The sequence below is a fragment of the Lepisosteus platostomus genome, chromosome 25 (assembly GCF_059453375.1).
Source record: "Lepisosteus platostomus isolate fLepPlt1 chromosome 25, fLepPlt1.hap1, whole genome shotgun sequence".
NCBI classification, from domain to species: Eukaryota; Metazoa; Chordata; class Actinopteri; order Semionotiformes; family Lepisosteidae; genus Lepisosteus; species Lepisosteus platostomus.
The window spans coordinates 2,286,144-2,311,072 of NC_142635.1; the positions used below are offsets into that span (position 1 = coordinate 2,286,144).

The 24,929-nt window shown below is 46.1% G+C and overlaps 2 protein-coding genes across 5 annotated transcripts; one reads left to right on the forward strand and one right to left on the reverse strand.

Annotated features, from left to right (window-relative positions):
• Window positions 1-701: 701 nt before the first annotated feature.
• On the reverse strand, window positions 702-12,771 carry LOC148640526 (killer cell lectin-like receptor subfamily B member 1B allele B). 4 transcript variants are annotated; one of them, XM_088619874.1, is made up of 7 exons: window positions 12,689-12,771; window positions 11,723-12,006; window positions 9,535-9,621; window positions 4,441-4,599; window positions 3,577-3,740; window positions 2,463-2,575; window positions 702-1,244 (listed from the first exon to the last, which is right to left on the reverse strand). In XM_088619874.1, exons 2-7 carry the CDS (start codon window positions 11,823-11,825, stop codon window positions 1,094-1,096), a joined length of 777 nt encoding a protein of 258 aa, XP_088476000.1. In that variant the 5' UTR covers window positions 11,826-12,006; window positions 12,689-12,771; the 3' UTR covers window positions 702-1,093. The 4 variants fall into 4 exon arrangements, with proteins under 4 accessions (XP_088476000.1, XP_088476001.1, XP_088475999.1 ...); XM_088619875.1 differs by lacking the exon at window positions 12,689-12,771 and adding an exon at window positions 12,278-12,418; XM_088619873.1 differs by lacking the exons at window positions 9,535-9,621; window positions 11,723-12,006; window positions 12,689-12,771 and adding exons at window positions 7,830-7,919; window positions 8,698-9,398.
• Window positions 12,772-14,404: 1,633 nt separating this feature from the next.
• On the forward strand, window positions 14,405-24,722 carry LOC148640527 (uncharacterized). Its single transcript, XM_088619885.1, has 5 exons — window positions 14,405-14,512; window positions 16,126-16,230; window positions 16,447-16,548; window positions 21,620-22,913; window positions 24,025-24,722. The coding sequence occupies exons 2-4, from the start codon at window positions 16,130-16,132 to the stop codon at window positions 21,768-21,770; spliced, it is 354 nt and encodes a 117-aa protein (XP_088476011.1). The 5' UTR covers window positions 14,405-14,512; window positions 16,126-16,129; the 3' UTR covers window positions 21,771-22,913; window positions 24,025-24,722.
• The last annotated feature ends 207 nt before the right edge of the window (window positions 24,723-24,929 follow it).

Below are 24,929 nucleotides of genomic sequence, written 5' to 3' on the forward strand. Positions count from 1 at the left end.
TGTGAGCGGGTCCTGTACCTGGCTTTCCTCGGGTAGATCACTCCGATATCAGTGATTGAATGTTGAGCTGGCTTGCCTATTCTCATTACTGGATATCACTCCGAGCTTCTGTGTCTGGAGCGGGTTCTCTTGCCTGGCTCTTCCTGGTCTTGCTCTCTCCTATATCAGTGATAGAATGGTAAGCTTTCTGCCGTTCCTCCATGCCTTTCGCTGGATATCACTCCGGGCATCTGTGTCTGTGAGCGGACTTCGGTCTGGCTTTCCTCAGGTTGTCCACTCCGATATCAGCGTTAGAATGTGAACGTGCCATTTGCCCAGTCTGCGGTATTTTTCCCCGGGGTTTTTGTGGTTTTTTTCTTGTTTTTTGCCTTTTGTTTTGATTTTTTTTTCTTCCTGGTTTCCCCTCCTTTTTGGTCCCCCCTGCTCTCTGTGTCTCGGAACTTTGGTTCCTACCTGTTTTTGGTTCCTATTTGTTTTTTGTGGTTTGTCTCCCTGGTCTTTCCCAGGTTTTTGTCTGTTGTGTTTGTGCTTGTGTACTTTTTTGTTTTTTGTCTCCGGAGCTCTTCTCTACCCCCCCTTCCTCCACCCAATAAAGGTTTATACCCCGGAGGAAGGGGTAGCTCTCAGCCGTGGATTCCCGGAGGTTTCCTTTCAGTTAAATGAGGTTTTTCCTCCCCCCCAGTGCTGTGCAGCTCATTTATTTGTATGGGCGTCGGGAGCCGCCCATGAAGGGGGGGGTACTGTCACGCCCTCTGCAGCCAGAGGGCGCTCCTTCTCTGTCCTGTCTCTAGTTTCCGGTCTGCTGTCCTTCCTGTCCCTCTCTTTCCCTTGGGCTATATATTTCCGGGTCTTGCACTCTGTCCTCGCTCAGCATTGACGTTCGGATGTCCTGAGACCCGCCTAGCACCAGGGCGCCCCACGTCCGCTCCCTGAGGGCACAGGTTTCTATACGGCATTCCTGAACTCTTTGCACTATGAGCCCGGGCCTTTTTCCCGTCTCGCCGCTACGCATATGGGTCTTTTTCCGCTCTCCTGCTCCCCACGGTTAGTCCCTTTGGACGTCCGTGACTCTCTCTCAGGTCTCTCCTCCTCTTCAGGACAGAGAGGGGGGCTGCCAGACTCTCACATCATCCCCCTCACAGATCCAGCGGAGAGGTGATTCACAGTTTCCTGAATATGCAGCTTTCCAACTCGCACCCCAATATCCACAGTTCCCATCATAGTGTCCCTTGTTAACTGTGACCCTGTGAGAGAGAAGGAGATCAGAGTCACTGAGCCAGTCTGCTCACCTCAACACACCAGCACCTCTCTCTCCAGCTCCCTCTGCTGTCTCAGAGAAGACCTCCTGTGAAAACTGTCCTGTTATTCCTCACATTGCTGTTGACACATAGGAGCTCATGTTAACTTTTCTCTTTGATCAATAAGATTTACTCAGCAAGTTACAGTTTCTTACAAGTTAGATCATATTTACTTACTTCCTGCCACACAGTTAGAGACTCTGAAAACACAGTCAGTGGACCTGAGACACAACACAGTCAGAGCAGTGATTCCACCACAGTACCAATAAAACACCAGCAGTGCAGTACAGGTCAGTGGGACTGATCACTGCAGGGGCTCAGTTTGTTCTCATTCTGAGCACTTTAGAGCTGCTTCTTCCTTCAGGCCCCCTGAATTACTCACTGACTGTGGGAGATTCTGCTCCTGAATAAAAAGTCCCCTTGCTTTGTGAATTAGGATTGTCAACCTGATTCAGACCATCTGTCTGTAGGGAAAACAGAGTGAATTTCACTACTCAGAGAAGAGACTCAGAGCTGCAGACAGACAGGCTGTGAGTGAGAAGAGAGCAGTCAGACAGTATCTGACTTCAGTGGAGACATGATCTTAAACTTGTGATGTTGTGAGACGTGTGCCTGTGGTTTCTCTCTCATGTCTCCTGCAGGAGTGTATGTGAATCACAGGTGAGTCCAGGCTGTTATGTCTCTGAGATTATGTCCAGAAGACAAAGTGCTGGAGAGTCTCTCGATGGGGTTGAAGTGACACAGCTGGGAGGAGCTACAGCTGTGATGTTCAGGAGACTCTTGTCTGCAGAGACCTGGACTGAATCGTGTGGCTGAAGTCCAGTCCTCCTGCATGACAACACTGAGAGAGGATTTCTGACATGCAATATTCTGGCTTTTCCTAAAAATTGCATTTTTTTAGTCTTATTGTGAAATACACTGGGGTCTGTAATCTGTTTTAATGGCATTAATTGGAACTTCATCATCTCTGGCTGTGTATTCCGACTCAGTGCTGTGGATTAATGTTCTGTGAGAATCTCGATTCTATTTTTCCAGTATCTAAACCATGTTTCATCGTTAATAGTGACCCAGTGTCACCCTTGAAACTGTTTATGTACCATCTAGTATCAAGTGGGCTTGACAAACACACAACACAAGACAACACACACACTTATACACACTTACACTTTACTGTCCAGGACTGTTCCATTAACCCATCTCCACTGAGATTTCAAGTAATTCCTCTTCAGACCAATCCAGTAGTAACTGTTGTCCTTTACTAGACTTCCCAGGAGCTCCTGCAGAGACACACAGAGCAGGTCAGCTCACCCTGGACACCCACACTCAGTCCAGCTGGACTCCTGGTCAGGTCACACTGGACACCAGCACCAGTCCAGCTGCCTGAACACCTGAACCTGAACACATCTTCCTTCTCCTCATGAAAGAGAACAGACTCACAGTGAACACATACAGAGTGACCTCAGCTCACATATCCAGCCTCATCAGCTGGATTCAGAGACAATCAGAAAGTGTGTTTCCCATCATCACTGAGAGTCAAGACCAGGTTAGAGGTCTTTACTAGAGACCTTTCATTTCTACTGTTCCAGACAGTAACCATCAAGGGCAGGTTTGGATGTATAAACATCTCTTCATTACAGTACCTCAGCCATTTCTTGATTTAAATTCAACTCCATCAGTTCCTCTTCTAACAAGATATTTTCTCTCTCTGTGTCTGAGTTTGCTTGGAAACGTGCAGCTGTGAGCAGGAAACAGCTGTTTTTCCAGAGTTAAACGTCCCGCTGATGGGGCTTGTCTGGGTAGCTGGTTCCACACTGTCACAGCCCTTCATGCCAGTGAGAGCAGCAGGAAAGGAGGTTGTGGGTCTGGTGTCAGCTGGGCAGTGTGTCTCCTGGGACAGGGCTGGTCTGAGATCAGAAACTGTATCTGAGCACACAGTGGGCATGATCTCACTGTGCCTGGTGTTGGGCAGCACTGCCTGTGAGCTGTAGAGCAGAGATCCATCCCCACACTCTCATCTCTCACACTGCTGCTCACTCTGCTCTGTTCACACACAGGCTGTACAGGGGAAATAGTCACTGCTTTTCAAACTCTGAAGGTGAGGACACTGATGAAGGGCTCAGAGGACTGATGAGGAACATTTATTTGAGAGGATTAATGAAGAGATTATAATTTATTTGAAATATTAAGTCGCTCCTTGTATTCTTGAATGGCTTTTCAGTGGAATGTTTTAAAAAGTCTTTCTCACTCAGAGTGACAGCAGTGAATCTCTTGATCTCACCAGTTCACTATTGTCATCAATCACCAGCAGCTGAGCTCCCACTGATGAGCAGGACTGATTCGCAGACTTCCAGGATCTCAACTCCCAGTGATTCTGGTAAGGAGAGACGTAGTAACATCTTCCACTGTCTCCCCCCTTCCATCCCTCTGGACAGCACTGCTGCTCTGTACAGACAGACACACAGGAACCACCTGGATTAATACTGACTGAGCCTCAGGGATTCCTCAGGACTCTCCTCTGTACAGACAGACACACAGGAACCAAAAGGATTAATACTGACTGAGCCTCAGGGATTCCTCAGGACTCTCCTCTGTACAGACAGACACACAGGAATCACCTGGATTAATACTGACTGAGCCTCAGGGATTCCTCAGGACTCTCCTCTGTACAGACAGACAGACACACAGGAATCACCTGGATTAATACTGACTGAGCCTCAGGGATTCCTCAGGACTCTCCTCTGTACAGACTCATTCAGTCCAGTTCAGTGACGCTCAACCACTGAGCTCCTGTACTGTTACTCCTGGAGTCCTGCAGCACTGAGACTCACACTGATAGACGGGTCAGTAGTGAGTCTCCACCTGATTGTCACTGACTGTGTAGAGAACAGCCCTGAGGCTCTTATCCTCATGTCTGAGAGTCTGTCTGTCTTCTCAAACACGTCTCTTACCAACAGCAGCAGCTCCAGCTCCAGACCAACCTGAAGACCAGCTCTGTCCAAGAAACAGGTCTTCTCTCTCCTCTCTGCTGCTGTTTCACCCTGCAGACCTGTCACTCCTACACACACTCAACTCTCACTCCCACACACACACTCAACTCTCACTCCCACACACACTCAACTCTCACTCCCACACACACACTTACTTCTCTTCCCAGTAGAAGGGTCCACACAGAACTTCTCCAGCTGTTTCCTGTATCTCTCAGCTTCACTCCAGTGTTTCTCAGACTTCTTCTGGTTTCTCTCCAGCTCTGACTTCATCTCCTCCAGTCTTCTCTCCCAGTCTGAGCTGTTCTGTTTCCACACTGCAGGTCACAGCCCCAGAACACACAATATCATTTAATCAACCAGATTCATCTGTCTGCCTGTCATCTGTATATCAGCTGTCCGTCTCTGTCTGCCTGATCTATCAATCACAGGATGATCCACTTCAGTAGTATTATCATCTCCTGGTCTGTGCATCTCTGATCTTAATTATTTAATTAAACTAATGATTTACAATTAATATCATGAGTATTTCAGTGCTAGTTGAGAAAGGGTGTGTGTCTGGATGAGGACAGATAAGAGCACAGCGATCCACACAGGAAGCAGGAGCTACAGCAGACAGCTCTCCTGGGGGACTGGGAGCTGCAGGAAGCTCCGCCTGAGAGGACCTGTGTGTTCCTGCAGAGTCTTCTGTCCTCATCCAGACAGCCTGGGCACAGCCTGCTGGGATGTGTACAGAGAGTGGGGCTGAAACCCAGGGAGGTTGTGATGAAGGTTTACGTCATGGTAAAACCCTACTGTTACGATCCCTGCCTCTCAGCAACGAAAGAGGCAGAAGAAGGCGTAGCCTTAGTTCATCAGTCCACCTGTCAGGGTACACTTTCACCACCCCACCTCCGTCTCATCTGGTATTCAAGCACTAGTCTTTCCCTACCCCCTCGCTCAGTATTGGTTTCCCTTTCGAGCTACTTAGTTGCGCTACGCCTTCTACCTCCTTGTGCTGTTCTGGTTCCGACTCTGGTTTCTCCCCTTTTACTACGTCTTTTGGATTACGGCTCGGCTTCGGTTGCTTTCTCCCTGTTTCGTTCTCTGGCTTCCCCTGGACTCTCGGCTCTCTCCTTCGTCTACGGTATTTGGATCACGACTTGTCTTTATCGGCCCCCGCAAGTGGGTTCACTACTTGGTTTCGGTTTCACTGGCCGAATCGTAACACCTACATACAATACTGTGTTCAGCTCCCCAGTAACAGTATTTTACAGTACAGAACAGCAAAGAGATTATTGTTATTATTATTAGTGAAAAACTGTCTGGCATTCCATATTTAGCTCACAGCTCTGAAAGGAAAGTATGATTTTGTGAAGCTGGTCTCACACTTCAACACTTAAACACTAAATCATCAATACAAAATCATTACACTTTGTAAAATGTATTTAATTATATTAGATCATTTCTGAATGAAGAAATCCCCAACACACTAGGCTCTGTACTTACACATATATTGTAGGTAGATCAGTTATAATCCTGTTCGTACATATATTCTCACTCTCATTAATAATACTATATGTTTCTCAAACTTTTTCGTGTGTTTATAGTGTGTTTGTACCTCTATTCTCTATAATCATGAGTCTTGTTCACTGTTAATTTCTGTTTTAGCTTGTGAAGACAAAACCACAACCTTCCCCACAGAGAAGCTCTGAATGACCAGAGGAACGTCACCATGGCAACAGGGCTCAAATACAGAAACATCAACACTTCACACTGCTACAGGAAACACAACTGTGGTGTTAAAAATACTTTCAGAAAAAATTAAACACTTCACTGGCTTTGTGCAATTAGGACTTTCAGGTCATGTGACTTGTAGTCTCTTCCTGTCTCAGGCAGTAAGAGAGCAGCTTGAGCCCAGCAGCTCACAGCCTGGAGCCACAGTCCTGAACAGCAGATATCCAGAGGCTGATCAGAGCCCAGAATATCTGGTATTGCTTCACAGACACATATAAAAGAGAAGGGTGACTGTGTGTAATTCAGACATCAAAGCCATTTGATCACTGTGTAGCGGCGAGGCTTATTAATAAGGCAGAATTAAGTGTTTCTTTGCTTTCCCAAATGAGGCCTCATCTCTCTGTTCATCTCTGTGGTGCAGCCACAGAGAAACTATTCATGCAGGCTGATTTAAAGATGTTTTCTTTTGATAAGGGACAGCTCCCAAATGGGGATGCACTTAGCTAAGCCTGGCTATCATGATCAATGGTCATCCATTGGCGCCTATCTGTCTAAGGAGTGCCAGATGGACATCTGGACTGCATTCCTAGGTGTCAGGAGTAAGTGACTCATATCTCACCTTGATCAACCAATCAGATACTGGTAGGGCCGAGTAACCCACGTGGGACTCTGATGCCCATGGAACTTTCAGCCAATCAACGAGCTGAAGTTCCTCCAGGTAAAAACAGGCAACACAGAGAGCCTGAGAGATTCAGTAAGATTCAGGAGAGAATTCTGTGGACAATACTAAAGGGAATTCAAAGGAGAATTCCAGGCCAGGACGGCCCAGGAGCAGAAGGCTCCCAAGGGCAGGAGATTCTCGCAGCGCGCCTCCTGACCATCCTGAGACTCAGCCCGGACAACCAAGGAACGGCCAGTGTGTCCGAGTGCCAGAACTTTCCTTTGTTCTAAGAGTCTAGAGCGGAGGTTGCCAGAGAGTAACCAGAGGATCCACCCGAGGTGAGCACCGGCAGCAGGCCTCGTGAACAGGTCAGAACTGTGGACAGCTGAATCACTATTCAGAACTAGCTCTTCATCAGGAACGAACCGGTCCTCTTCCTGACTTGCGGGGACCCACAGTCATCTTTTCTCCTGTGCGCAAACTTTGCTAGTTAAAGCCAACACTAACTAGCCGGTCAGTGAGCATCTGCAGCGCACCGTCGCAAGCCGCACAGCACAGCCTGGCACGGAGCCAGAGAGCGCGGATTGGACAGCAACAAGCCTGCAACTGTTTCTTTGTGCCCGCAGGAGATCTGAATCCCCAGAGATTGGATGAGTATTCAACTTCACTGCATTACAGCTCGAGAATTCAATTGTTATCCCAACCAGTTGATATCAATTTAATTCCTAAGAGTTATGTACTTGTTTTGAGTATCTAATGTAGAAGTTGTGACCAAGTTCAATTACGAAACGGTCTAAATGAATGATATACTGAACGTATGTCCTCTTGATATATCTAACTCTTTGTAACTGACTGAATATATACCTTTTGTATTCTGATAACCCTCTCGATAAGATCTGTTAGGTTTACATGCATATTTTATGTATTAATAAATGTATCCTCGTGTATTAGTACCCGTGTGTATGTGCGTTGTTTGAGTTACATTGCATGGTTGGATTCTAAGGCCATCAAAAGAATCATTTTGTGATTTACTGCTACAATTAATAATTGTCCCAGTAAATGCCCAAACCCTACAGAACTGGTGCCTTCAGAGAGCACACTACAACTGTAAGATTAAACACAGATTCACACAGGTCCATAAGAAATGACAGGAGCGACTATCAGACTTACAGACTGTCCCCAGGGCAATGACTGTGACCAGTAAGACACACACTGTGACTCCCAGGCTGATGGACACACAGCTCCTACTCCTGGACTGTCCTGGCCAGGGAGAGAGGGAGACAGGTGAATTCTCCCCACAGACTGGACACAGCAGGACTCTGAGTGGCCGGGGAAGTGGAGCTCAAGCAGACACCCTGACTGGAGCTGCAGGGTGTCACTGGGACTGACTGTGGAGGAGGGGTGTGAGCAGCTGAAGGCTCAGAGTGAGACACTTCAGGAGGGGGGCTGACAGAGGCGTCTCCTCACACCAGAGCTGTGAAGAGGTCATGTGACTGACCACTGAGGAGTGAAAATATACTGTGGTCAGAGTGAAGACCTACTGGTGCAGACAGACTGACTGAGATCACAAACAGAGTCAGATAGAAACAGCCAAGGAGACCAGGAAACACAAAGAATAAAATGTCAGGCATGAACAGATCAGATATAAAGGTGAAATAGTGCAGCAGAGCAGACACACACTGTCAGTATGCAGGTGTGTTGACCTTTCACTGCGTCAGTTAGCTGATCAGGTCTTTCATTCTGTCTTGTTGTGTATCAGTGAGTCGCTGTCAGAGTCACAGACAGACGACAGTAAGTCAGAGTTTATCAGTGTGTTACAGAACCAGTGTATCTGAGTATAACTGTGTGAGTGTATCAGTGTATCAGAGTGTTATTGTGCTAGTGTCTCAGTATCTCAGTATCTCAGTGTCTCAGTGTCTCAGTCTCTCAGTGTCTCAGTATCTCAGTGTCTCAGTGTCTCAGTATCTCAGTGTCTCAGTGTCTCAGTATCTCAGTCTCTCAGTCTCTCAGTGTCTCAGTGCATCAGCTCTGTACTCACTGGTCTGCTCTCCTCCTGGCTCTCTCTCTGCTCTCCTGGTCACAGTCTCGTACACGTCCTGTGCTGGTTTCTGTAGCCCAGTGTAAACGCTGTCTGTGTCCATAGTTCTGACTGTATTAGCAGGGTCCAGTGAGACAATTGGACACTGAGTCACACTGAGTCTCTGTCAGGTCAGAGTGACAGTAAAGCACTGGACAGCAAACAGGAACTCAGAAACCCCTCCTCCTCTCCTTTTTCCTCATTCTCTCTCTTTCTAACCCTCTGAGACAGAGGAACATCTCCAGACACACTAGACTGAGAGGGAGAAGGACAGAGAGACACCATCACACTCACAGAGGCACAGAGTGAGAGAGGCAGAGAGACAGCAGGAGAAAGACAGTGTCTGGTCACTCTCCCAGTGCAGCGTCAGTGTCCTGTACTGCCCAGCAGCACAACCTGTCTCTCTGGACTCTGTCCAGCCCAGTAGCAGGAGGTGTGTTCCCAGTGTGTTCCTGGATAGTGTCTGTGAGGCTGACAGTCACATCCAGTCCCGACTCCAGCAGGGAGCTGTGTCAGCATGCGCAGGAACAAGAGACACCTGAGAGTCCACAGCCAAAACTGTGTTTCTTCTCTTCTCTTTCAGCAGGAATAAACCTTTACCTGTTCCTCTGCAGCCTGCAAACACTGTGATCAGCTGTAAGTCTCAGGACAGACTGCCTGCACACTGACAGTCACACTAAGAAAGAGTGAGCACCAGTGTAAAGAGTCTCTTGTTCTTGAAGAGATGAGAATGAAGAAGGTGACTCTCAAACACACTCTTTTCCCTGTAAGAAGGACATGATGGACTGTTAGACTTACAGATCCCCACGACAGTGACTGCAGCCAGCAAGAGGCACACTGTGACTCCCAGAGCAATGAGCAGACCCCTCCTGCACCTGGGCTGGGCTGAGACAGAGAGAAAGAGAGATGGGTTAATAAAGAAACTCTGACCGCCTGGCACACAGCTGGGGAGGGTGAGGAGGAGACACAGCTCCCGTCCTGCGCTGTGGTCAGAGTGGGGTCAGACTTCACATGAACGAGAGCTCTGGGCAGTGAGAGAGAAAATACTGCAGAAAACCAAACCACAAGACAACAAACAGGAAACTACAGTCGTGTCAGCTTTATATAGAAGAATGGTTACAAACAGATATATGATTTAAAAGTATTTATGTGCAGTCACATTTATTTGTCTCTATAACAATATGTGCAATGTAATTTAGAAACTAACTGTTGTGCACAAGTTTAAGGCATCTTAGACACACTGAGGTGTTACAGGATATGTCTGTTCTGAGCATCTTCACTCAGAGACTCCACAGGTTTCTTACTGTGTAAAACACATCCACACATAAGAACAGTGAGAAAGGAGAGCAGTTCAGTAGTTAGGAGCTCACTGATCCAGGAGCTCACCCAGCTGTGTCCTGAGAGAAGCCAGGGTATCGGCTTCAACACCACAGCAGGACAGCTCATCCCAGACTCCCACAGCTGCTCTGGAGTCAGAAGTGCTTCGACTGTTAATAATACAGCTGAGTTTGGGAGGGAAGAAACCCAGCTTGGAATGTGCAGTCAAACACCTGATCTCATCTCAAGGTCACCTGCACACGAGCTGCCAGTGTTAAGTGTGAGTAGCTCAACCATCAAACCCACAAATAAGATCTCATGGACTCTGTGTCAGGTGTTCCTCACCAGAGACCACTTTCTGGACTGGGAAACACAGATCTGCCAGGACTAACTGTTTAAATTCAGTGGAATCTTCCTGTGAAGATGTCAGACATCTCTACAATATGACCTGATCGCTCACTACAATGACAGGCTATCATTCCTGCTTTTTCAGGAAATGACATCATGGAGAATTAGAGCACAGATTAGCAGAGGTGAGGGAGATCTGGACTGTTGTCCGGCCTCCTAAACTTTCATGAAAATTCAAGTTGTGAACTACTTGTAACACATACTGTCATGACATCACAGTTCATAACTAATGCTAAACAACCGAGACCCTTTACAATATCTCAGTGTTCCAGTGCAGCAGACAGACAGTATCACAGTGTTACAGTGCAGCAGACAGACAGTATCACAGTGTTACAGTGCAGCAGACAGACAGTATCACAGTTTTACAGTCTAGCAGACAGACAGTATCACAGTGTTCCAGTGTAGCAGACAGTACCACAATGTTACAGTCTAGCAGACAGACAGTATCACAGTTTTACAGTCTAGCAGACAGACAGTATCACAGTGTTCCAGTGCAGCAGACAGTACCAGAATGTTACAGTCTAGCAGACAGACAGTATCACAGTGTTACAGCCTAGCAGACAGACAGTATCACAGTGTTCCAGTGCAGCAGACAGTACCAGAATGTTACAGTCTAGCAGACAGACAGTATCACAGTGTTACAGCCTAGCAGACAGACAGTATCACAGTGTTCCAGTGCAGCAGACAGTACCAGAATGTTACAGTCTAGCAGACAGACAGTATCACAGTGTTACAGCCTAGCAAACAGACAGTATCACAGTGTTCCAGTGCACCAGACAGTACCACAATGTTACAGTCTAGCAGACAGACAGTATCACAGTGTTACAGCCTAGCAGACAGACAGTATCACAGTGTTCCAGTGCAGCAGACAGTACCAGAATGTTACAGTCTAGCAGACAGACAGTATCACAGTGTTACAGCCTAGCAGACAGACAGTATCACAGTGTTCCAGTGCAGCAGACAGTACCAGAATGTTACAGTCTAGCAGACAGACAGTATCACAGTGTTACAGCCTAGCAAACAGACAGTATCACAGTGTTCCAGTGCAGCAGACAGTACCACAATGTTACAGTCTAGCAGACAGTGTCACAGTTTTACAGTCTAGCAGACAGACAGTATCACAGTGTTCCAGTGTCGCAGACAGACAGTATCACAGTGTTCCAGTGTAGCAGACAGACAGTATCACAGTGCTCCAGTGCAGCAGACAGACAGTATTACAGTGTTCCAGTGTCAGAGGCAGCTGTGGGGGGTCTGTACTCACTGTGGGGGGATCCTGGCTGTGCTGGAATAGTGGTGATGGTTGGGCTCCTCTGTCCCTGTATGTTAGTGAATTTGATGTCAGCGTAGGTCACATCTTCAGCCATGGTGTCTCACTGTCTCAGCGTCTTTAAAATGTCTCTTTCTCGTCACGCTGGACTGCCTCTCCGCACAGAGACAGAAGGAAGGGTACTGAACGAGGAAGAGTCAGAAGGAGGAGTTTTCTCAGTTCCTGTTGTTGTGACTCAATGCCCCCTTCTCATTTCAAACCTTTCTGCAGTTCTAATCCTGTAACATACAGTTGGAACATAAAATATCCTCCATTTAAGTTCCACACGTTTGATTCTACATGTTAACATAATAGATTAGTTCTATTTAGACAGATCCAAGACTTTTTAAAAATAATTTGCTGCTTCTACATTGTTCACTAATCCTATTAGTTTGGTATCATGGGCAACCTGACTAGTTTACTAACTGGACCAGAAAGTAGATCACTGACATAAATCAGGAAGACCACCAGAAACTCCACCAGTTACATCATCCTAATAAGAGAACTGACCTCTCATCTGTGCTCTCTGTTTAATAACCAATTCTCAATCCAAACACAATCCTTTCCTGGAATTTCTAACACCTGGGAAATGAGAATGAATCTTTTATGCTGAACTTTATCAAAAGCCTTCTGAAAATCAATCCAGACCGGATCTTGTGTGAAGATCTCTAGGAAGTTGCTCAGACAAGTCCTGCCTCTTCTGAATCTGTGCTGACTGGTCCCCAGTATCTGATTTCCACACAGCTGAACCTCTACTTTACTCCTTATGACAGAAGAGCCTGTTAAACATGTTAGATCTCGATCTTCATTGTTTCAGCATCAGCTGTTCATTTTGAGAAAATGACAACCAGCCTCCTCCTCTCATCACTAGACAGGCTGTTCTCTGCTTTACAGACAAGTACAGTCAGTCAGTGATCTCACCTGTTGGTGAACTAACTGCATGTCTCAGGGGTGATGTAGAGTTAATCTTCTAGGGCAGCACATCTCTGATAAAACACTGTGTGTAAGTGATCACACTGAAATAAAGGTATAACAATCCAGACAGGTTCAAACAGTCAGAGGAGTCCTGTCCCATCGCCAGTGACTCTGACACTGAGCACAGACAACAGGATCTTACTTCTCTTGAAATAAGACATGTTTAAAGGACACAGCCAGCAGAAAAGCACCTTATAACCTTAAAACCCCAGACCTATTTCCTGTGAAGACCCTGTGATCTTCTGCACAAGACAGGATGACGTCTCAGTGACTCACAGTCCAGTGTCCAGTGTCTGGAGGAGGGGTCTGTACTGCTCACAGTCCAGTGTCCAGAGTCTGGAGGAGGGGTCAGTACTGCTCACAGTCCAGTGTCCAGAGTCTTGAGGAGGGGTCAGTACTGCTCACAGTCCAGTGTCCAGTGTCTGGAGGAGGGGTCAGTACTGCCCACAGTCCAGTGTCCAGAGTCTGGAGGAGGGGTCAGTACTGCTCACAGTCCAGTGTCCAGAGTCTGGAGGAGGGGTCAGTACTGCTCACAGTCCAGTGTCCAGAGTCTGGAGGAGGGGTCAGTACTGCTCACAGTCCAGTGTCCAGAGTCCTGGGACGTGTTCTAAGAGAGTTGAGCACCACTGAGCAGAGCTTTCACACTGCTTACAGGATTAGTGTGCGGAGACGACTGTCTGTCTCTCCTCTGATCTCTCACATGCTCTGTGTGATGTTGTGTATACTGTATTTGTACTGTTCTTGTATTTTTCGAAACTGTGTTTGTGTGTGAAATATAGCTGCTTGGATGCAAAACACATTTCTGAGACATCAGACAACGTTGTATTGTCTGTATAATATTGTAATAAAGAATTAAATGCTGCTTAAGTGTATTTTATTGAGTCTTCTGTTTGCCCCTCAGCACAGACCTGTCCACTCCACAGCAAACAACACCAGTCCTCTGCTCTGTCAAATTACACAAAACCCTTTGTGGCAGAAAAGCAATTATGTAGTGGAGACACAACAGTGGTAACAAATTCATGATGTGTATTTCTCAAAAACAAACAATGTAATGTTCCCTTTCTCAGCTGGGCCTTCAATACTGTTTGACAGGATGGGTTTGATTGAGAGGGTCAAATTAATTTGACAAAAACAGAATTTGTTTCAGGAAATTTTGATTTGTTTAAAGTAAATGTGTTTGTAGTCCTTCCATGAATTCTTCCACAAGAATAATGGGGATTTTTGACCTGGGGGTGTAATTTAGGCTCTTTATCTTTCATGAAAGTTTTCCATTTAAACTTTGTAGAAACAAAGTAGTTATTTATTTTCCAAGGTTTACTGAAAATTAAATAATACAAGTAAAGGGCAAACAGTGAAAATACTGAACAATCTCTTACCAGAGATCATTACAAACCTGAAGACCTCAAACCTCTTATAAACATTAAAGGAGGGAGTCGCACTGGAACATTTTGTGGACATGATAACTATGCAGTATGAACATCAGATTCATTATAAATACGTGTTTTTTTTCTATTGTACAAATTCCAACGTTAAACGTATCGCCCAAGTGAAAACACACTAGTCATTTTATTGCGGTTCGAGGTCGGAGCTGCAGAGGTTTCGTCTCCGGATTACAATTACCAAAGCCAATTACAAAAGGTATTTTACTGAATCAAACTCCCACACTCTAACTGCATGGTCGCGTTTGCGTGACGTCATAGACAGTAGCCTCACCTGCGCCAGGCGAGCCGAGTCCCACACATGCGCAGAGGAGACGCTCTCCGGCTGCAGGTGAGTTCATTATCGCTGCAATTGATTACTTTATTAGTTATCCGGGAACTAATGCATAATTCACAATGTTCACATTTTAAGTTTTCGTATTGCTTTAAGTAACACATTAAGTCCAGAATAGGTTATTTATTATAAATTTGAACATTAGGCAACATCTTGCCAGCAGCCTAATCACTCTGAAACTCACAACTGGTAACCCACTGAAGCTAAGCGGGTGTGAGCCTGGTCAGTACCTGGATGAGAGACCACTGGGAAAAACTAAGGCTGCTACTGGAAGAGGTGTTAGTGGGACCAGCAGGGGGCGGTCACCCTGTGGTCCATGTGGGTCCTAATGCCCCAGTATAGTGATGGGGACACTATACTGTAAAACAGGCGCCGTCCTTCGGATGAGACGTCAAACCGAGGTCCTGACTCTCTGTGGTCATTAAAAATCCCAGGGTGTTTCTCGAAAAGAGTAGGGGTGTAACCCCGGCGTCCTGGCCAAATTTCCCATTGGCCCTTACCAATCATGGCCTCCTAATAATCCCCCTCTGTGAACTGGCTTCATTACTCTGCTCTCCTCCCCACCGATGTGTGGGGAGCGTTCTGGCGCACTATGGCTGCTGTTGCATCATCCAGGTGGGGCTGCACACTGGTGGTGGTGGAGGGGATCCCCATTACCTGTAAAGTGCTTTGAGTGCCCTATATAAGTACGCTATATAAGTGTAAGCAATTATTAATTATTATTGTTAATATCTTACGAGTGACTTCCAGGGACCTGTAATGGTTTTCTCGTTCACACATGTTGGTGTCTGAGCTTGTGATCACGACCCGTTACACACGAGTAATTCAGCTAGAAATCAGAATACAGATCTGTGTGCAGAGAAAATCTTTTACTGATATTCACCTCCTACATATATCTAAAATACATTGGGGATCAGTTTGATTTAGCTTAGAATAAAACTGATCATTTAAAAAGAAAATCCACGATGTTTTGTGCAGAAGTGACTCTTGTGGGGATCTGATCTTCAAGTGTCCCAGAGCAAGTGTTAAACCAGCATCACCCCTTCCTCCAGCTCTCCATCGACTAGGAGAAAGAAATCTGTCTGATCCTTTACAGATTCCTGCCTCCCACACTCCCCCCGGAATTCACCTCCCCGAATTCTCTCTGTACCCCTTTCTTCATACTCCTGCTCTCCTGACCCTTAAACACAAGTTACTGAGAACAGGCAATGGGAAACGGGTGCTAGATTATTGCAGGCTGTTCAGTGTTAAACTGCATCTTTACATTTTCCTTGGCAATTGAATTGAAAACATTTTGCCTTCTCTGCTGAACTGTGATCTAGAGCCCTAATTTCCAGCTGAAATACTGACTGACCCGCTGTCCTGGGTCTGGTCACTGCCTGACCTGTGACCAGCTGGTCAGAGAAGACTGTCTAAACAAACACAAGAATGATAAATAGAAATATAAAAAGAGAGAATGAGAGTGTTAGTGATCTTAATGGTTTTATTTTCAGTTTTTCCACAATGCCACAGTAATCAAACAGTTGAACACAGGTGTAGAAGTTGTTGCTTCCAGCCTCAGAGCCTCTTCAGACTCCTGTTCTGTCTCAAGGTGTCCTGCTTCTCTGCAGCCTGATGGCCTCCCGACACACAGACACCACTCCACAGCCAGAACCAGTTTCTTCTTCCCAGAGTGGAGTCGACACCTGCTTGTTCCATATTTGTGTTGCCTTGAGGTAAACAAAGAGCAGGAAATGTCAGTGTTGTGTTCAGCTGACTCCAGCATGAAGGAATTCTGAGCCTCATCCTGACCCAGGTATTCATCTACAGGCACAGTGGAGCCACACAGTAAAACTGCAGGATTAAAACATCACCTGGTCCCCTCGATGTTGTCAGAATCACCTCTCCCAGCAGCAGCCTTTCCAGTCTTTCCCCTGTGCCGTCTTCTCCAGGAGTCGGGAATGTCCGTGCTGGGATCAGCAAGGAAAGGAAGAGGCAGACTGTGTGCCTGCTCACGGAGAAGAGGAGCAGACTCTGGCTGGACAGGGAGGGAGGTAAGAGCACCTGTGTCTGGGAGCTCAGGGTGACAGCAGTGCAGGAGGGAAGGTGAACATCCTGACAGGAGGACAGGAGCTGACAGAGAGGGGCAAGAGGGGCTGAGAGCAGGAGAAGATCCCAGCAGGGCAATAACAACACATTGACAATAATACAGAATCGACCCTTCTCTCCACTAGAGTATTGATTCAGTCAGCTCACACTGAGTGAGAACACTGGCCACAGCAGAATTAAAGACCAACTGAAATCTAGAAATCTGTTCAAGACAGACGAGTTACAGACAGGCAGAGGATCAGAAACTGTAAAAGAACTGACAGCAGAAGCATGATTAACAGAAATGAGTTTTTGATAAAGTAAGAAAAGCATTAAAGAGAATTACAGGAAATTGAATAACAGGAGGAAAAGAGGTTTCTTACTGCTGAACATCCGTTAATTAAAGCATCATCTGTTTTGTCCCCAAAACACTATTATATGAAAAACTATACAATTATATAGATGCTCTCTGGATCTTTTCACTTCTTTTAAACAATTTAGATCAGTAGTCAAAGAAACTTATTCTTTTGTATTTTTGATTGTAACAGACAAGATCATTGTGTCATGCGTTGAAAATATAGTGTATATCTCTGCTCATCACAGGAGTACTGAGTGTCTTCAGCTCCTCCTCTGAGCTGGGATGATGATCACATGTAGAAGAGTGAGGAGTGGGGTTAGTAGTGGGGTTAGGGAGTGGACATGCCATCAGCATCTGAACTCAGAGGAGGAGCTGAAGACACTCAGGATTCCTGTGATGGTCAGAGATCACTGTGAATTATCAGCCTTTATTTGAAATTCAGATTCAGATTTAGGAACCATATGAAGTTTTATTAATTTCAACGTTCAATCACTACACAGGCGTCAGGAAGTTGACCAAGACGCTGTTTGTTCACATCGCGCTGCAGCGCCGACAGAGACGCGGTCTGTTTGTCTGAGCTGGGTTGTGCTTTTTAAACTCTACTCGCACCCGTATGTTGCTTTTATATTTTAACTCGTTCTGGGTTCATCTTGGCTTTTTAAAAAGAACTTACCGCTCTAAGGAATGTGTATGAGCCGGGGTCATGCAGAGCGAGGTGTGCTGTACAGTACTGCCATCACATCTGTCCCGGGACAGTGCGGGATACTGAGCACTAGATCACCGAATGGGCTCTAGCCTGTTGTACAGTTAAAACCCGAGTGCAGAGCACTCCACTGAACAGGGTGTTACTACTAATCAAGTGCTTCCCATAACGAGATCTAGTTCTCAGTTTGCCCCTGAGCACAGGTCCCTCAGTTCCACAGCAAATCATGTCAACCCCCTGCACTGTTAAATACAGCAAGACTCGTCCTAGATCTGCACCCAGTACCCCAGCAATGAGCCACAACTTTACAGTCAAGCACTGTTTATTCATGAACAGGAGACGATGAATAACAAACAGAATAAAACATACTGTTTATTTTTGGAATTGCATACATTTGATCATATTCAAGCACAGCCAGTTCGATGCTGTAATTTCAAGTGACAGTAAAGACTTGGAAACATTTGGGTGAAGCTGCCTTTGAGCCAGTAACTGCCTGCAGTCTGGACACAGTCAGCTCAGTATTCTTAGCAGCTCAAGTTGTCTCTTCTTGTGTTTGCTCTTGTAAAATGCTGCTCAGGAGGATTTAAATGTGGAGACTGGCCTGGCCAGTACAAGACTGTCCACTGTTTCCTCCTGCTGACCTCCTGACGGTGCTGGACTTGTCAGCTACACCTCACTGTCTTCTGCAGGAACAGCTCACAGTTCAGTGCTCTGGTTTTAAATCTTAAATGATTGAGAATATCAGTATTGATACAGAAAGAAGTATATAAGATGGAGTTCTAGACAAGTACAGAATATGCTTGATGAATTGTACATGTCAGACTTCCACATTAGTGCAGATGACTTCAGTGCTGCAGTTGTAGTGAAGGAGTGTCAGTGTGATGTCAGGGTGTGGGGGTCTAAGCCAACCCTATCAATCAGATTCTCCTCAATTTGGAAATCATAATCTCAGACCTCTGAGTGTGGATGAACACCAGGAGGCAGCAGGAATAGTGGTGAATTAATCCTCATCATGTCATATGGTCTGACTTATTGGGACACATTCACATTACGTGCATTTCAGAGTGTGAACCAGTAAATGAGCTCACTGTACTCCATGTCATCATTGAAGATGAGTTATCACCTGTTCTTGAGATGCTTTTACTTTGTATCATGCTAAACCAGTGACTTCGAGTTGGATTGAGAGCTACAGACACACTTGACCAGTTTCTGTTTTCTCCTGATGAGCTCTTTGGTTGCCCTGACTGGATGCTTTGGCTCATTGTCATGCTGCATGGTACAGGACTGTCCAATAAGTATGTAGATGAGTGACCCAGTCTGAGACATTCCTGCATCCCCAGGCAATGACATTCCCTCCACCAGGCTTCAGCATGCGCTCAGAGGACAGAGATGACAGGTTCAGGTGTGGAGAAAGAAAGGAGCTGCAAATGCTCCAGAGAACAGCACCTCCTGTGAGAGTCATGGCCTGGCCTGGGGAGATCATGAGGAGACTCCGTCACCTGTCTGTCTCCATCAGCACTAGTGTACTGGGTCACTGAAGCTCAAACCTGAAGGCTGTGGACTCAGAGCTGAGAGCTCCAGCAACACCTCAATGTCCTCTGCGCTCAGATGGAGATCACATGTACAGGAGTAGGATTAGAGGTGGTGTTAGTTAGGGACCATACATGTCATCTACATCTCAGCTCAGAGGACACACATCAGATATTCAGGTGCTGTAGCTTTGAGTCAGTTTATAATGCAACCAAGGAGGTCATCAGGAGAATAACTGTAGAAACACCTTACCTTGTTGGGTCTAATGCATAAATTTCAATGCTAATGAGGGGTTGGATAAAATTGAAGTATGATCACCTGAAGACTAAATGAGAACTTTGTGGCAACAGCAAAGCATCTCAGATGATTACAGAGGGCAGTGAGCTCAATGGGTCTCAGACCTCATGCAGTTACTGTCTCAGAGGGATATACAAGCACATCCTCTTCCACACTCTGAAATGTACTTAAAGTGAATGTGTCCCAGTAATGTCACAATAGAAAGCTGAACATTTTTTATTTCAATATGATCAAATGTACACAGAGAATTACCAGAGAATAAAACCAGGATAATATTTCTGTTCTGATCACAAGAACAAATTGCTTGACTGTAATGTCAAAATGCAGAGATCAACACAAAGGGTATTTGTATTTTAATATGATCAAATGTATGCAGACAATTACTGCAGATTAAAACCAGGATTATTCATATTTCTGATCACACATACTAATTGCTTGACGTTAAAGTTGACTCATTGCAGTACTGATGGAGAACACTGTACCTTTCCAATGAAAACCTGCATTTTCAAGTGTCCCACAGTATCAATACACCTTGACATGAGGGGCTGACTGACAGGGCCAGTGACATGAATTAATGTGCTTTGTTTATTTTCTTTGCCGTTAGATCTTTTTCATGGTCTAGTGGAATAATTCTGAATGTCTTTGGGTGGGAGTGCAGCTGAGGCTGTTGGTGAAAGGAGATGGTTCAGCTGTAGGAAAAACCTGCCTGTTTGAATGTGCTCAGAGTGGAGAGGAGTGTCAGTGTGGAGCTGCAGAGCAACAAGTAGGGGAGAATTCCACACTGAGAAGAACATTTATTCTGGCTCTGGAGTTTTCTTCATGTGTGAGACAACAGCTACAATTGTCCTTAACACTGTCACTGTAGAGTCCTGATCTGAATCATGTTCACATACTAACTGCAAAATTCAGACTCACTTCACATCATCAGAAAACATGTCCTTCCCCTGCGGCAGTCGAGTTCACCCCAACACAAGCGCAGGAGAGCTGCTGTGTGGTTTGGATGCTGTCAGAAAGCAGGCGAGGGGCAGGAACCATTAACATTCATCACAGGAGAGTGTATAAACCAGAGAAATTAAACTGGTTTAGTAATGAGTGCTGAGAATGAGGTTTATTAACTGTTTGGGCTTGATGTGGTGAGGTAATGGGTTGAGCACAGGTGTAGAAGTGATTGCTTTCAGTCTCAGAGCCTCTTCAGACTCCTGTTCTGTCTCAAGGTGTCCTGTTTCTCTGCAGCCTGATGGCCTCCCGACACACAGACACCACTCCACAGCCAGAACCAGTTTCCTGTTTCCTTTCCAGTGTGGAGTCGACACCTGCTTGTTCCTTATTTGTGTTCCCTGTGAGCAGTGTTGTCTTGAGGTGAATAAAGAGCATGAGTGGGCAGTGTAGTGTCAGTGTGGGAGCCCATCCTGTCTCAGGGTATTGCAGTGTGAAGGTGGGACCTTGATACTGGAATCAGAGCTACTTGCAGCCTCTCCAGTCCAATGCATTACAGTGTAGCTGCACCCAGTGCTGTTGAATTGATAATTAGCAGGATCAGCAGTAATTAAGCAGCTGGTTGAGTCAGATTACTGCAGTGGAGTGCACTGGAAGGGCTGCAAGCCGAGTAGCTCAGACTAAAACCTATTTTTAACCTCAGATTAGGTTTTTTTTTTTTGTTTAACTGTCCCTGTTAGGGGATTTTTGGTCTCTCGTGTCCCTGTTTGAAAACGCGCTGTTTAGCAGCAGAGACGAGCAGCTCCGGGATCCGCCGCCCCTATTGGCCGAGTCTGAATGAGAAGGCAGGTGCGGTCAGTCTGCAATTAGACTTCAATCCGCGGCTGTTTAGCGGTTCCGACGCCCGAGTCGCTTCTCTGCCTTTAAATAGCGAGTTTGCAAACAAAGAAAGTTTCGCAAGTTTACTGTTTAGCTAAAGCTGGACGACGGCTGTCGGCTTTTCTCGGTCCGAGTGGAAAATATCGTATGGGGCTTGAAAAGTAAATGAAATTGGAAACTTATTTTTGGCGGAGCTGCCGGACGGGCTGTAGGACTTGTGGCTTCGACTCTGCGGAGAAACATGGTATTAAAATCGTGCTTCAGCTTCTTTAAACTGCTTGTTGTATGTTGTGTTTTTACCTGCACAATACGCTTTTTCTCGTTTGTATCCCAGGCTTCTGCAGGATCCTGGCGCGGCTCTGGGCTTTAAACGGCGGCTGTCGGGTCCTTCTCGGCGTGGAGACCTGAGCGCAGACCCACCCGTGTACCGAGTGACCGGAGCTCCGCGGCGGATTCACGGGCGAGTCCGAGTCTCTTCTTCCTAGAGGCCGAGAGAGACCCGGTCAGGAAAGCGCAGCTTCAAGGCTCGTTTAGGACTGAAAACCACTTTCACAGGGGCTTCGTCTCTCTTACCGGTATCGACTCACTGTGCAGCTGCAGGTCCGGCTGGGTTTTCTTTCTCCGGAGCCGGTTTGCATGAAGACGCGCCGACCGCTCCGTTTAGCTTGAACTGGGGAAACTGGTAACTCGAGTTACCGGTAACTGACCGCAGGAAACTGGAGCCCAGCCGTGTGAGACCCGGTGTGAAAACCGAAACCCCCGGTGTGAGGAGAGAGAGAAACGGCTTACCTTGCTCTCGAAACGCCGAATGTCCTGCTGTAAAGGTTAAAGTGAGAGAGTTAAAAATGAGTGGATACGTGCTTAGTAACACTGTATAGTGTAATTGTTTTATGCTTATTTGCTGTAATAAACTGCTGTGAGTGTAAATTGGTTAATTGATTATTCTGGGGTGTGGGAGGGTGGGGTACAGGGGTGTAGAGTCGTGAGTCGGGTCCCCCTGTGAGCAGCCACACCAAGCGGCTCGCAGCGCTACAGTCTCCGGGCACCGGGCTGTCGTGGTCGGGGAGTCGGGAGCCGCTGGTCTGCGGCCTAGACTGCAGCCTCATCCCCGGCCTCGATTAGAGCCCCGCCGCCCGAGGACACTCGCAGCCCGGCAGGTGAAGGATGACGCTCCGCGCTGCTGAGGGAACGTGTCCCGTCACCATGGTGACTGAGACGGGGGTGTGGATATCAGCTGAGCCAGGCGGGTCTCGAACCCGGGGCTCCGGGGTTTAGCTGAGTGAGCTATACTTCCTGCAAAATCTGGAATAACTCCGCTGTCATACTTATCTGGCAAACTTCTGGTAGACGAAAGAAATCCCCAAAATAAAAACGTATCCCTCATATTCTTGCAATTCTAGAAGTAGTGTCTCCGCTGATCTACTATATTTTGGGTTTTTTTTAAGTATGCGTTCAACCCAGACCTTCACCGATCGTAGGCTCAGGGATTTGAACCCGGACTCTCAGACCAACGCGCTACACGACGAACCACAGCGCCGCCAAATATAAAAGCTTTAAAGCTGTAATAAAGACAGAGCAGAAGCACAGCTGGACTGCAGGAGCCACTGCACACCTGCAGCTCAGATGAAGTGAATTGATGATGTTTGTGAAGATGGAGGAGAGTTGGAGCTGCGCTGAATCCTGCAGTGATCTGTAGCTGCTGTGATCCTGCACAGTGTTCAGAGGGGCTGTCAGTCCTGCCTGTTGCACAGGACTCTGCTTCACTGTGAAAGGTGTTGCAGTGAGACAGTGTGACTCCATCTGTTTGTATTGAGCAGCTGGGAGTTTGACAGTATGATGGAATTAGACTTGAATTATACATGTGGACAATCAGGCTTCACCTTTCCACTGTTCTCCATGAGAATCTCACTCCTCACAAGCCACAGAGCTCATGTCAGAAGTTCTCCCGAAACTCTGATATAATGACTAGCAGAGAGCTCTCTCATCACCACGAAGACCACAGTTTCCTTCACAGACAATGGAAATAAAACCCAAGAGCATGGAAGAGGTGTTCACAACCTGGTGTTTAATTAAAAACATAAATAAGATAAAAACAAGTGACTAAAAGTTTGCTCAGGAGTGTTTTATGTTAAAACAGGACAAAAGTGTAGTGAATTATCAGAACGAAGGAGTGAAGGAACAGTCAGCTGATATCGGTGTCCATTCCTGAGGCTGGTACAGATTCTCCAGAGGCCGTCCCTGAGAAAATACCCACAGCAGTGTAGGAGCAACTCAGACAGAGGGATCAAAGAGCACAACACAGTTTACTACAACAGAGATCATCTCCTTTCAACACAACAACTGACAACACTATTCCTTATCACGATAGCAGTTATAAGATTGAACAGAGAGAGAAAATACAAACAACACACAGCAAACTGAAGAGATCCAGCAGAGACTGGTGTAAGATCTGTACAGGTATATATATAAAGCAACATATATTTAACAGATATTCAAAACATTGTCTCTGTCTATAAATATTCAATAACACTGCTGGAAAAATTAACATTTAAATGTTTTGGGAATTATGAATATTCAATGACGTTTCTGGGAACATTAACATGTAAATTATGATGTTCAGGCAATTCTTTTTAAATTAAGATTAAACTACAATCTGTATTCTCTCAATATCTTTTCTATGGCTTCCAAAAATACATTTTAATAATGTAACAACTAACATGTAATCTGTCTGTATTCTAGATCTCTCATGGACACAGTGTAGAGCTACAGAGGAGAGAGACTGGAGCTAAACCAGCTGGTTACTGGTTTTACTGGACCAAACAAACACCTTTTCCCAGCTCTTCATCTGCTGCTGATATAAAACATCTGGATCATCTGCAGCCACACTGACCCCTCCAGGACCAGGAGTGGACAGCCCTGCTGCAGACACACACTGACCCCTCCAGGACCAGGACTGGACAGCCCTGCTGCAGACACACACTGACCCCTCCAGGACTGGACACCTCTTACTTATTTTATTGTCCCAGAGGGGAAAATGTAGGCAGGTAAAAGACACAATACACAACACATTTAACACAACAAGAGCCTATTGATAAAATGTACGATGAGAATAAATATCTAAAGTAAAATCTACCCTCAGTTCTCACAGCTTCTGTTAAAGAGGAGCTCTTGTCCTGCCTACCTCCTTCCTCAGGGCTGTGGAGTGGACAGTGGACTGTCCAGCTGGTCCTCATGATCCTCACAGCTCAGGGACTCAGCCTTTGGAAAGGTCTGAGCTTCAGTCTTGTTTCTCCAGTAACAGTTAAAAGACGCGCTCTGACACACGAGGGTCTCGACATCATCGACTTCTTCATCATCATCATCATCATCATCTGTACAAAGGTTCACGATCACTGAGGCTCAATGTGTCTGAAGCAGAAATAAAGTTTCCACAGCAACTCGTGTAACGTAGCGCCGTGATTTCATGTGTTCAGACGAACAAAATACGAGACAAACAGCAACAGTTTACAGCTACAGCACTAAAAGCCGCCTCGGATTTTTCACAAAGAAAGGAAACAACGATTAAATATCTCTTTTTGCTCAATAATAACTCCTTCGTGTTTCTTAAACGCAGATAAACAGCAACACATTTAAAATTCCCGCCC

Bases quoted from the DNA above. Each gene is read 5' to 3' on its own strand.
- LOC148640526 (XM_088619873.1), bottom strand. From the start codon at position 8,800: ATGGACACAGACAGCGTTTACACTGGGCTACAGAAACCAGCACAGGAC. The intron at 4,600-7,829 runs GTAAGTCTGATA...TGTGACCTGCAG, and splicing joins CATTGCCCTGGGGACAGTCT to TGTGGAAACAGAACAGCTCA. The intron at 3,741-4,440 runs GTAAGTGTGTGT...CTGTCTGTACAG, and splicing joins CCCTTCTACTGGGAAGAGAA to AGCAGCAGTGCTGTCCAGAG.
- LOC148640527 (XM_088619885.1), top strand. From the start codon at position 16,130: ATGGCCTCCCGACACACAGACACCACTCCACAGCCAGAACCAGTTTCT. The intron at 16,231-16,446 runs GTAAACAAAGAG...CGTCTTCTCCAG, and splicing joins CATATTTGTGTTGCCTTGAG to GAGTCGGGAATGTCCGTGCT. The intron at 16,549-21,619 runs GTAAGAGCACCT...TTTGTATCCCAG, and splicing joins CTGGCTGGACAGGGAGGGAG to GCTTCTGCAGGATCCTGGCG.